This window comes from Gossypium raimondii, chromosome 4 (genome assembly GCF_025698545.1).
Source record: "Gossypium raimondii isolate GPD5lz chromosome 4, ASM2569854v1, whole genome shotgun sequence".
Taxonomy (NCBI): domain Eukaryota; kingdom Viridiplantae; phylum Streptophyta; class Magnoliopsida; order Malvales; family Malvaceae; genus Gossypium; species Gossypium raimondii.
Window position 1 is genome coordinate 23,837,241 of NC_068568.1, and position 14,316 is coordinate 23,851,556.

General features: G+C 34.3%; 1 protein-coding gene across 1 annotated transcript; it reads left to right on the top strand.

Annotated features, from left to right (window-relative positions):
- Positions 1–515: 515 nt before the first annotated feature.
- On the top strand, positions 516–1,513 carry LOC105766612 (uncharacterized). Its single transcript, XM_012586126.2, has one exon. It carries the CDS (start codon positions 640–642, stop codon positions 1,288–1,290), a length of 651 nt encoding a protein of 216 aa, XP_012441580.1. The 5' UTR covers positions 516–639; the 3' UTR covers positions 1,291–1,513.
- Positions 1,514–14,316: the final 12,803 nt, after the last annotated feature.

Consider the following 14,316-nt stretch of genomic DNA (forward strand, 5'->3'; position numbering starts at 1 on the left):
GATTTTTACCGGCGTTTTTTGTCCAAGCGCCGCTAAAAGTCTATTTTGGTGTAGTGGGAACCCTTATTCTTGGTGAACTTCACCTACTTGACTGACACCCTTTACTTTCCTTTTTTTTTTTTTGCCTTCCTCTCCCATTTAGCTTTATGGTGATCAACTAATATAATACTGTGTTTTTATAAATATGACAAGTTTATATATTATTTATATAAATTTGATAAATTAATAATATAAATTATATTAAAACTTTAGTATATTCCTTCTAATTGTCTATTTATTCATGTTGTATTTTATGTTATGTTAAAGAATTATTATTATTATTATTATTATTATTATTATTATTTGTAAATAGAGAACGATTCATTTGTCGATTCTTTGAGATTGATGTAAGGACAAATTATTTCTTAATTTAGTATCTTCTTGATTTCCGAGAAAGTAACATCTAATCCGCCAAACGAATTCAAAATCTTGAAATCCAAGAAAATAAAATTCTTCCAAGTCACTCCCTTCTCTACTACCACATCATCCTAAACTTTCGCACCTATATTTTTCCCAGAAAAAGAACTCCTTCATTTTCCTTCCTAAGAAAATAAACACACACCCAAACATACATACACATATGAAAAAGAAAAACCTGCCATGAATGCTTCAACCAAGCTTGGCATAGCTCTCCTCGTTATCTTCACAACATGCCTTTTCGCTCTTCTCTTAGAGCTGGTTTACGTCCTTCAGCGAAAACGTCAACCATTAATCGTCAGCGGCGGCCCCGGTGTAATCAGCTCTAAGGAACTACTGTACTTCTTCTGCTGCAAAAACAAACCAACCCGTGTGGAACCCTCCTCTGGGGTAGTGTCTACGACGCCAACGGAGGCTGCCACAGCGGTGGATTCGGAGGCAGCCACCATGGAGGAAGAAGAGTACGAGTTGGCAAAGTGGCATGAGGTGTACGGACAATCGAGGGTTTTGTATACGATAAAAGAAGGTGAAAGAGAAGGAGCTGACAGCGTCGAGACATCTAGTGGTCAGAGTGAAACGAAAAGCGAGAAGAGGTTTTGTTTGTCGGGTCGGGTCGAAATGCCCAATGACGTGGCGGTTGTTGTTGATGTGGGGGAAGAGGAAGCGACGCCCTTCTCAACGCCCATCTCTTCGCCTTCTTACTTTACTCCTTCACCTTCTCCTGGTCGTGATGTTGCGATTTCGATATCGTCACTGGAAAATGATGACATAAGATCGTCGGAGACTGAAAGACCGGAAAGCGGAACTTTCAGTTTAAGCAGCGAAGGCGAGTAAATTTTACTTCGCTTAATTTACATTGAATAGTGATCCAACTATTCAATTTGTTTTATTTTAGCTACTCAATTATTAATTTTTTAAATTTAATCATTTAATTTTTCAAAATTAAATATTTTAGCCTTTCTTTTATTAGTTGCCAAATGAACCTGGTAACAATTTTTTTAAAAGATTTTTGTACCAAAATAACTTTCAACTATATATTTCACTTTGTTTTTCTTTTATTTAGTTGTCAAAATTGGAAATATCAAAGTCTATAATCTGTCTCTAATGCTTAAGGTAGAAATGATAAAGACACAAGAACGCTGGAGCCTAGAACTGGTATTGGTACTATCTCTATAGCAAAGAATAAATTGAGTTGGTGTTATCAACCTAATCATTTTTCTGGGTTTATAAATTTTTAATTCTAAGCTTCTTTCTGAAATTTATTTAGGGATTATAGACAAACACTATAGCAAAGGAAAATTAGGACTAAATCAAAAGAGATTGAACCAAAACATAACTTTAATTTTTAGTTTTTCACATATTTTGTTGATGAGAAAAAGTAAATATAAATTAGAAATAGAGTAATTATAAATTACAAAAAAATTAAAAGTAAATATAAAATATTTTAAAGAGTTTTAAAATATATTTTTGTAAACAATGAGTCCTAATTTGTTGAATTTTTATATTTAGGATCAAATTGATAGAATATGTAAACATGGTGGGCTAAAATTGTTATTAGGCCAATAAAAGGCCACATTATACTTCCATTACTAAGTTAACAACAAGAGTAACTAAAACATTTAATTTCTAAAAGATGAGTGACTAAATTAAAATAATAATAATTGGGTGACCAAAATAGAACAAATTGAATGGTTGAGTGACTATTCTTGTACATTACCGTTTACTTTAAATTGTAAAAATCAAATATAAATTTAATCACTAGTGGCTGACAGTAGTGAGAAGGTGACATGTGTTATGCCATATTGACCAATTTAACCGTTAACAATCATTGACAAACGTAGTGAGATGTTGGCATATGCCATACCACATGGATAAATATGTTTATGTAGGGTTAGTTTGTAATCTAAATTATTAAAAATACTAAAAATACATATCTAGAATAAATATCGACAAATAAATGTTCAAGTTCATTTGAATCTAGATATTTGTATGTTTATATTCATTCCAGATATAGTTCTAAATAACATGATGTAAACTTTTAGAATATTAATTTTGCCTTAGAAATTTTTTGTAGCTTAGACATTAAAACAAAAACATAAATAATGGAGTCATATGTGGCTATTTTAGGGGAAAATGTCGAACAAAAATATTTTTCAATTTATGCCTTTTTTTAAATTAGGAAAATAGGTCGATTTTGAAGAGAGTGCGTGAAAACACGTCTAGCCGGACGCATTTTCTACACAGTTGGCAAGAAAGCTTGCCTAGATAGACGTGTTTTCCTTTTAGTATGCAGGAAAACACGGTTTCCCTTTCTCTCTCCTTGGCTGGTTTTTTAAGGTATTTAGGGTCTGGTTAGTTCTAAAGTTTAGAATTTAGATGTTTTAGGGTTTTTAGAATTTTACTGCATTTGGTATTTTATGGTTTTTGGTTTTTAAGGGCTTGAGGGTTTATGTTTATTTAGGTTTGAGGGTTTTATGGGTTTAGGAATTTTTATGGTTTATGGTTTTTACTAGGTTTAGGGGTTTGAGGTAGACACTATGAAAGCTTAATGGTAGATTTGAATTGTTAAAGATATGATAATGCTCGAAGACACATATTTCATATGTAGTGTCAGGATGTGACCATTACCTTAGAAGCTCATCCTATAGAAGTCAGGTTTTGGGTTGATGGTGCTTTATACGGTCACGTGTTGAAGTGTATGTAAAGGTCCCAGGCGACGACCGTTATGCGACCACGGGTTGGAGTATAACTCAAGGGCTAGCTGATGATCATTACTGGCCATGACTTCAAGCTTTTTGGATACTCGAACATGGTGCCTTATAAACACCATACATAATATTGAGGCCATAATCATAGGGAAAAACAAAAGGGCTTTTTGGTGTAATCAACGTAATTTTTTTCTCCATCTCCACCAAAGCCAATATCTTTAACCTTTCTTCTTATCCCGAGCTCGAGTTGGATGCAAATAGACTCTCAAGGGGAGAGCAGCTGTTTCCACTATCACAACCGACCCCCTGAGAGTCCTCTTACCTTGAACTTAGTCTAGGGTTTTGAATAGGATGGAGGTTAAGGACACCGCCTTTGAATAGGGGAGAGTAGCTAATTATACCGGGGAGCCCCTCAGTTTTTCCTTTTGATTATGCCCTTAAACTTATGTATGGTACTTATAAGGCATCATTTTCGAGTATCCAAAAAGCTTGAACTCATAACTGCATAACGACCATCAACTGGCCTCCAAGTTATACTCCAACTCATGACCGCATAATGGCTGCCAATTGAGACCTCTATTAGACTTCGACTTGTGATCGTATAAACAACCGTCACCTCGAAACCTAACTTCCATAGCATAGGCTTCTAAGGTAATGGTCCCATCTCGAAACGACATATGAAATTTGTGTGTCTTGAAGCACTATCGCATCACCGACGACTCAAAAATGCCTTAAAACTAGCACATTCTCTACTTGAAATAGAAATAAATATTTCTGACAAAATTTAAACACTGAAGCGAGAAGAAAATTGAGAAAGAGAATTTTTTAAAGGGGAGGGAAGGTAGTCAGGGGAGATGATGGAGTTGTTGGAATGCCGACACCCCTACGGCGCAACAGAAAAATAAAACATCCGGCGATCCTAACCATGGATCCATGTGTGAGGAACGAATCGAGGTGAAATAAAGGTTTCAAAATTACCGAATCTTTATTCTGAGTAGACAGCAACGCCTCGGCAACGAGTAATCTGATCTACTATCGAACCAAGCCGCAATCTACCGTGAATCCGGGCTCTACGTAATCCACCCAGTTGACAATGAACGGAAGGAATCCCCAAAACTGTTTTGAAAAAGACTTTGCTTTGACAGCTGTTAGACCCACCAAGCAAAGAAAAAACGGGATTTTATATCTATTTTTAGGGTTTCTAGAAATTAAATAAATATAACAATGTTTTTAAACCGAAAATTATAATTACATTAATTATAATAATGATTTCAGTAAACTATATATTTATTTGAATTTATATACGAACCAAATTCATGTTCTCATTATACGTACAACAACCTTGTACATATAATTTATTCGATATTTGATTACCGAATTAAACTAATTTTATAATTAATTTAATTCAAGTGACAACCAAACACAATACCAACTATGTTTTATTCCGTTCATTTCAACTATAGGGTGTGACCCTGTAGGTTCTTTTAATGTTAGCAGTAATACTAGAATGATTCCAATGTTACAAACAATGAGTGGCACCTAGTAATGCATCATTTGTAACAGCCCGATTTTGGGCCAAGTCGGAACAGTGGTTTCGGGACCACAAATTTTACGAGAAAAAATTATTTTTATTATATTTTTATGGTCTAAAATTTCACGGAATGATTTCATAAAAAATTCTTTGAAAAATTTCGACGTTTGGGCACTCAATTTAGCCAAAAGGACTAAGTTGTAAAAAGTGTAAAAGTTGAGTTCTACATGTTAGAAGTGTCCAATTGTTATGAAATTTTAAATTGGAGGTCCTTAAATGGTAATTAGACCATTTGTTAATGTTTTGGACAAAAATGGACAAGAGATAAGTGAAATAGGATATTTTTAAGTTGGGGGCATTTTGGTCATTTAGTAATTAAAAGAATTAAAAAGGCCAAAATAGCCAAAAATTTGTCCATCTTTTCCATGATGAACGAAAATAGCAAGGGGGAAACCATGGTTAGGGTTTTCAAGCTTCCAAGCTCCATAGTAAGTGATTCTAAGCCCTGTTTTTAATGTTATTTACGTTTTTGAAGTCCCGGTAGCTTAATTTAACTTATTCTAGTAATAATTTAACCTAGGGTTTATATTTAGAAAAATACCCATAGGTGAAATGTGTTTATTTTGATGTTTTATGGTAGAATATGAAGCTTGAAATTGTGTTAAACAATTTTTGCTAAGCGATTTTCAGTGAAAACAAGTGAAACGGCACAATTGGTAAAAATTATTATTATTCATAAGTCCATGTTAGAGCAAGAATTTGATATTGCTATTGGAGGGAAAAATGTTCAGCATGTTATAAAACATAAGAAAAATGAATAAAGTTTAATTTCCGAGCCTAGGGGCAAATCGTAATTTTGCAAAAGTTTAAAGGCAAAAATGTAATTTTTTAAGGATGATTTTTGGATCAAATTGATTAACATGAATGCTAAATAGGTTAAATGTGTTGTTAAAAGTGGTGAAAGGCGAGAAATTGACCTTGAAAATATGATAGTAAGTTTGTATGTAGATAATATATTGTTTTATTAATGCTTAAGCGTTTTATTGTTTTATTTAAGAAATGTACTATACGTGGAACATATATTTGATGCAAATTATGAATTAAGATTGGTTAGAGAAGAACTGGTAAAATATTGAAAAGTAAAAATTTACCGATTGAACCTCAGAATAGAAAAGATATGAATGATTGTAATTGGGTCACGTGTGGTACGGACTAAGTGTAGGCCACAACGTGTACCAGGCTGATAGGTCGCATATGTGGCATGGACTGTGTGCAGGCCACCAATATTCTGTTAAGATACAAGGGTAGCAAGGACTGTGTGCAGGCCACCAATTTTCTGTTAAGATACAAGGGTGGCATGGACTGTGTGCAGACCACCAATATTCTGTTAAGATACAAGGGTGGCACGGACTATGTGCAGGCTACCGAAATCTATTATTACACAAAGGTGGTATGGACTGTGCGGACTGTGTGTAGGCCACCGAGAAATCTATTTTATTCCGATAAGTTCATCGGGAAAATTGACCAAGTATAATTGAATGATGAATATATATATGTGCATTTGAATTGAAGATTGACTTGAAATTGGAAATGAGAAATTGAATTGCTTTGAATATAGTGATAAATGGAATGTATTGTATATGAATTGAAATGAGCTATTGGAATGAGATGTTATTAATTCAATGGAATTGAGATAGTGAAAAAGTGAAATTATGAAAGAATACATTTTACAATAAAACAGTTTAGACAAGAGCAGTTGTGTAACTTTGAAAAATCACCAAAATGTTATAAATTTAATTATAGAGTGGATAAGATATGAAATGAAATCTTAATAAGTCTATTTTTATATAAAAGAAACAGATCAAGCAAAAGAGTTATACATTTTGAGATATTTGAATTTTAGTGAGGCGGTCGGATTGATTTCAGAATCCCTTGTTCGATTTTTGAAAATAATTAAAAATTGTAAAAAAATAATTATGAGTTATAATTTATATTATTAGAATCCTTAATGAGCCTATTTTCAAAGGAAATAAACGGAAATATCTTTCAAATTCTGTACAATGAGATAATTCTTTTTTAGTGAAGAGAGGGTAGAGATGTTGAGCAGTGAAATAGGGCTGACTTTAATGAATAAGCTGTACTAATTGGCCCAGCCAAAAATTATGAAAATTTTATGGTAAGAATATATGTGAGTCTAGTTACTGGGAAAATTAATGTAACTTAATTTGGAGCTCTGTAGCTCTGGATAAAAATAATTTAGTGACTGTAACTTGTCTGGACAACTTATTTGAAGTTGAATGAATAATGAAACTATATAGAATGTTATTTTTAAGAGTGTTATATACACTAAGGATGTGGAATGGAGAGGAGGATGAGGAAAAATAAAATATATGAATGATTCTTATATAATTGGCTATATGCTCGTTTATAATCGATAGACGCCGAATTGAATAGTAAATTCGTATCGGTATTGAAGTTATTAATAGCAATTGTTGAAATTTTGAATAATATGTTAGTAATAAAAAATAAAGTAAATATCAATATTGAATTGTTTGTGAGTTGAATGGAAATTATTATTGATATGATTTGAATTAAAAGAATTATTGTGGTATTGAAATGCAAATTGGATTGAGAAATTAATTTGAATTGTGAACACGAAGAGTTATGAATTGAATGGAATTTAAATAAAACAATGAATTGTTATTGCTTGTGAATTAGTCATTTTGGTACATAGATAATCTTGGATGATAATCATGCTTTGTGAAATATCTGTAGTCATAAGGATGATTATAGAGTATCTTGTTATTAGAATCAATTGGTTATGAGATGTTATAAAATTGTGAGATTTAATGGTTGATATGAATTTTAAGGCTAATTTACTAGTCGACTAAAGGAGAAATGAGTTTGTTGATGGTTGCGTATACAAAATTTTGGCATATGCTCGAGATATGTAATGTACTAATATGTAAAATTAATATGAAGAAATTTATGATTGTTATTAGTGTTGATTTTGGCATAATGTGGATTATTCAAGGTCAAAATAATTTAATGGATAAATTGAGTATATGAATGAGTTTGTATCGAGTCTTATAGGCTCTATTTATTATGAATACAATATTTCGAAGATAGGTTATAAAGAATTATAAAAGCACGTTAATAATATAAAAATTTTAATTCGGATGAAATTTTGTAGCTCGGTTTAATACGTATACAAGTGTATGTGTTTTAGTAATGCCTCATACCCTATTCTAGCATCGAATACGGGTAAGGAGTGTTACATCATTGCTACCTAAGTCACAAGAAATCATGATTTGACATAACCATTTATGATTAACTTTTCATGCAATAATCCTAAGTTCTTTATCTCTGGATTGGACACAAGTCATGGAATAGTCACACTTGCATAGTCCATTCCATGTTCCTTGATATCTTAAGTAGTCTATGATATACAAATAAGTATGACATCTCATATCAGCTTATTTGAGCATGGCCATGCATTTCTAGTCTCACTCAATCAAGTGGCCTAAGATATTACTCCCATTATGTAGGAGGGACTTATCCTATATCAATCAACCATATCCCTATACACAGATCGTGGTATATCCAACATCAGCCTTTATAGAACAACCAGTTACGGTGTACGTTTGACTGTATCAAAATATATAACTCACGATGTTGGGATTATGATGATCTCAAGTCTGAGGATTATATACATGTTAATCACTATGAGTAATGTTGTGACAATTACATAATAATCCAAGAAACATACTTATAACGAGTCAGTCCAATATGTTGTTCTCTAACACACATATTCATGCATCAATTTTGACATTCCATATCAATGACAACTCTTTATCATTAATGAACTACATGCTAGTCTTAATGCATTATTGTTGTCCTAGCCAACAATAATACTTGACTAAGGACCTTTTAAGAATAATCATATTATTCTTAGGACATTATTATAAAATAGTTTATTTATACACACAGAAAAGAAACTGAAATAATAATGGTAACGCCTTATATTAATAAACATGATAAATCAAGTATGTTATTATAACCATCTCATGATTGATCTTTAGGCATACTCTAACAATCTCCCACTAGCACTAAGACCAATCACTTATATATCTAATACCAAGCGACTTAGTATGACGATCATGCTTCTACTGTGTCAGAGGCTTGGTCAGGGGATCAATAATGTTATCATCTATAGGTACTCTGCATATCTTTACATCCCCTCGATCGATAATCTGTCGAATAAGATGGTAGCGCCTAAGTATATGTTTGGATCGCTGGTGAGATCTAGGTTCTTTAGCTTGTGCAATGGCTCCATTGTTATCACATCGAAGTTCTATAGCATTTGATATGCTAGGCACAACCCCTAGTTCAGTAATAAACTTCTTGATCCAAACCACTTCTTTTGCTACCTCACTAGCTGCAATATACTCGGCCTCTTGGTTAGAATCGGCTACTATACTTTGCTTTGAACTATTCCAGCTCACAGCACCACCATTAAGGCAAAACACAAAACCTGAATGTGATCGAGAATCGTCCTTGTCGGTTTGGAAGCTGGCATCAGTGTAACCTTTTACACTTAACTCTTCCTCACCTCCATATATTAGGAACATATCCTAAGTTCTTCTTAAGTACTTAAGGATATTCTTGACTGTGGTCCAGTGACCTTCACCGGGATCTACTTGGTACTTGCTCGTCATACTTAAGGCATATGAGACATCTGGACGGTACATAACATGGCATACATGATAGATCCAATAGCAGAAGCATATGGAATTTTACTCATGCGTTCTCTCTCTTGTGGAGTTGAAGGACACATTTTCTTCGAAAGTGAAATACCATGTCTCATAGGTAGGAATCCTCTATTAGATTCTTCCACACTGAACCTTTTCAGTACTTTATCTATGTATGTACTTTGGCTTAGACCTAGTAGTCGTCTTGATCTATCTCTATAGATCTTCAATCCTAAGATTTAAGTGGCTTTGCCTAAGTCCTTCATAGAAAAACAACTTCTTAACCAAGTCTTAATAGACTGCAAGGTAGGTATGTCATTTCCTATGATAAGTATGTCATCCACATACAGTACCAAGAATGTTATAGTGCTCCCACTAACTTTCTTGTAAACACATGCCTCATCTTCATTTTTGATAAAACCAAACTCTTTGATTACATCGTTAAAACGAAGATTCCAACTTCAAGAAGCTTGCTTTAATCCATAAATAGATCTTTGTAGCTTACATACCTTTCTAGCATCCTTTGGATTGATAGAACATTCAGGTTGTGTCATGTACACATCCTCTTCAAGTTTTTCGTTAAGGAAAGCTGTTTTGACGTCCATCTGCCAGATTTCATAGTCATGAAATGTAGCTATAGTGAGCAAGATTCTGATGGATTTAAACATAGCTACAAGAGAAAAGGTTTCATCATAGTCAACACCATAAACTTGGCGAAAACCTTTAGCAACTAATCACCCCTTGTATGTTTGTACATTTCTATCCATGTCTGTTTTCTTTTTGAAATCCCACTTGCACCCTATGGGTTTAACCCCTTCGGGTGGGTCAACCAAAGTCCATACTTGGTTTTCTTACATGGAATCCATCTCAGATCTCATGGCCTTAAGCCATTTCTCAGAGTGTGGGCTCGTCACCGCTTCTTGATAAGTCCTAGGCTCATCTTGATCTATAAGAAGAATGTCACCATGCGTTGTAATGAGAAATCCATATCTCTCAGGTGCTTGGCGTTCTCTTAAAGATCTACGCAATGGTTGTGTTTCTACAACAGTTACTTGTTCCTCAATTTCTTGTGGAATTTTCTGTTGTTCTATCTCTGGTTCAGTGGTATTTTATGATTCTTGAATTTCTTCAAGTTCAATCTATTTCCCACTTCCTTTTTTAGAAACAAATTCTCTCTCTAGGAAGACACCAGTCTGAGCAACAAATATTTTTTTCTCAGTGGGATTAAAGAAATAATATCCTTTGGTTTCTTTCGGATGCCCCACAAAAACAAACTTTTCAGATTTGGGTTCAAGCTTAGTAGACGTCTGACGTTTAACATAAGCTTCGCAACCCCAAATTTTCATAAAAGACATACTGGGACGTTTCCTAGTCCACATCTCAGTGTCTTTTAATCTGATTTAGATGGAACACAATTTAGTGTGAAAGCAGCTGTCTCAAGTGCATGTCCCCAAAAGGAAGTCGGTAGATCAGTATGACTCATTATAGATCGAACCATGTCTAACAAAGTTTGATTTCTTCTCTCAGAAACTCCATTCCATTGAGGAGTATCAGGAGGAGTAAGTTGTGAAACAATCCCACATTCCTTCAAAAGATCATCAAACTCTAAGCTCAAATACTCTCCACCTCGATCAGATCGAAGTGTCTTGATAGTTTTGTCTAGTTGATTTTGTACTTCATTTTTGAATTCCTTGAACTTTTCAAGGGACTCAGACTTATGGCGCATGAGATAGACCATATCTACTGAAATCATCAATGAAAGTAATGAAGTAGTGAAATCCACCTCTAGCCTGTGTATTTATTGGCCCACATACATCAGAATGAATTAGGCTAATAAATCACTAGCTCGTTCACTTTTACCAGTAAAAGAAGATTTAGTCATTTTTCCCAATAAGCAAGATTCGCATACTTCAAATTGTTCAAAAACAAATGAATCCAAGAGACCATCTTTATGGAGCTTGGATATGTGTTCCTCACTTATGTGACCCAAATGAAAATGCCATAGATAAGTTTGATTTGAGTCATTTATTTTTGATCTTTTAGTATTTATGTTGTAAATGGGATTCATTTGATCTAAAATATAGAGGCCATTAATCAATTGTGCCGAACCATAAAAAACATTATTGAGATAAAAGGAACAACAATTATTCTTAATATTTATCTCAAAACCAATTTTGTCTAAACAAAAATTGAAATAATGTTTTTAGTCAAACGGGCACATAATAACAATCCTCTAAACAAAACCAAGTCCACTAGGCAAAGATAAATTATATGTTCCCACGACTAATGCAAGCAACTTTTGCTCCATTTCCAACTCGCAGTCCACATCTCTTCTAGCCAAAGTCCTACTCCTTTGTAGTCCCCATGATGAAGTACAAATGTGAGAACCACAACCAGTATCTAATACCCATGAAGTAGTAGTTGATAAATTAATATCAATAACATAAATACTTGAAGCAGACGTTCCGCTTATTTTGGCCTTCTTGACTTCCTCAAGATAGATAGGGCAGTTGCATTTCTAATGTCCAGTCACACCACAATGAAAGCAATTTCCATCCTTAGCCACCCCAACTTTAGGTTTCAATGCAGCCTTTACTTTTCCAGGCTTGGGCCTACCTTTGCCCTTGGGCATTGTCTGAACTTTGGCCTTTCACTTACCCTTGTTATTACGGACCATCAGTATGGGCTTGGGTCCAACCTTTTTCATGTTGCCTTTAGCAGTTCGTAACATACTGAGCAACTGTTTCAGAGTTTTTTCAATTTCATTCATATTGAAATTGAGGACAAACTCGCTGTAGCTATCTGGCAACGGTTGCAGAATAATATCAATGGCCAACTCTTGGCTCAATGGAAACCCAAGCTTAGACAGAGTTTCAATATAGCCAATCATCTTAAGGACATGAGGTCCTACTAGGCTTCCTTCAGCCAGCTTACACTGGAATAGGGTCTAAAAGATGTCGAACCTCTCTTGTCGTGCTTGCCCCTGATAAATTTCTTTCAGGTGCTCAATCATTTCATAAGCAACCATGTTCTCATGTTGCTTCTAAAGCTCAGGATTCATAGTGGCAAGCATAAGACATCAAACGTCTACTATGTCATCGAGATGCTTCTTGTAAGCATCTCTATCAGCCCTCGAGGCATTAGCGGGTGGTTCATTAGGAAGCAGTTGTTCAATGACATATAATTTCCGTTTTTTTGAGGACAGTCCTCAAGTTACGGAACCAGTCAAGAAAATTCAAACCATTCAATTTGTCATTCTCAAGGACCGATCGTAATGAGAGTGTATTAGTGTTTGCAGCCATAATATATCTACAACAATAAAATATGCGTTTGTAAATTTACCAAGTTTATATCAATCATTAAAAGAACTTTATTAAATGATGTTCCCACTATTTTATTACAAAAATTAATAACCCTCATATATAAGTTTCGGAAAGACTTTCTCGAAAAGTATTTCTAGTGGGTTAAGGATCCATATTTCACCTCCTCTTAAGTCAGCTTTGGCTTTACTCTCAAGATTATGGTTATCTAGGTAAGCAACACTTGCTAATTACATAATATGTAACTCCTAAAGTTTGGTGAACAACTCTTGTTCTAATCATCTTACGATTTATCCAAATTACTTGCCTCTGGGTTTCTAATCCTATTAGAATAACCTAGTTAAGTCATTAACCAATTTTAACCAGCGAATATCACTTGTTTATTGTTCGCGTTTAACCAAGATAAATATTAGTACTTCACTTTAGTAGAACCTACACAGTATTGATTGAGGCCTTAACGAGGGCAAAATTAGAAGGCTATATTGACTTAATATTTTAATAGAGGGATTTTGTTAAGGTTGTTCCATCTCATCAGTTATGGTTTACTTTAGTCCATTTAGCTATTTAATTGATCTCATCAATTAATGTGGTTCATTATTATCAAATTTTAACATATTTAAAATTTGGCATGCTTTAGACATCCATAGCATCTCATACATGAATAAATAAAGCAATAAATAAATGAAATAGTTATAGCCCATAAACTAAGGTGGTGCAACCCAAGCCAATGGGAGAAACAAAAGGAAACCTAAAGGTGTAAGCCGTTTCACAAGCTATTGGTCCATACTAGTTGGCCCATCTTCCTTCTCGTCTTAGGCCACAACAACTCTTGCAAATTACAATATGCAGAAACTCATTTTACATACGAGGGAGTAAGATGAGAAGAGAAATACAAGAGAATAGTAGTAAGGCACGACACGCAGGCCGTATTTATAAAATTACAACCTTTTATCAAATGGGTCATCGGGCTATAACTATGCATTTCAAACACCGTGCATGTCAAAAATAGCATACATAATTCAACGTTTTGTCAAGGTGAATTATAACATATCCTTTCAAGTTTTATGGCCACCAAGTTTAATTTATTATAAAACATACTTTAAGAAGATGGGGTCTTAGGTAGTCGGAGGAAGCGGGCCGAGCCCCCGCGGTATGGACCAGGGAACTACCACGGTAGGAGTTTAGGGTGCGAGGCGGAGCCCCTGCGGTATGAACCGCATACCCCATTCAAATGAAACCTTACGATTTGATAACTTTTATCAACAGAATCGTATTTTCAGGATTTTAATCCTTGAGGTTTCATTCCAGAAAAACCCTTGTTCCATTAACCAGTTGACTCTTACTGGAAACTGTAAGCACCACCATCGCACCATTACAGATCTGTTAACACTTAACATTAATAACATAAAACTGAATAGGCCATAACACCATGATTAACATTTAATCGATTGTCAAAAGGAACGATTATCTGGTTATTCTTAAACGATTTAAACAGTCAGAAATGTAATAAAATTAAAACATGCATCCCATACAATTGCATCACCCAAGTA

Excerpts from the sequence above, each read along its gene's own strand:
- LOC105766612 (XM_012586126.2), top strand. The coding sequence starts at position 640 with ATGAATGCTTCAACCAAGCTTGGCATAGCTCTCCTCGTTATCTTCACA.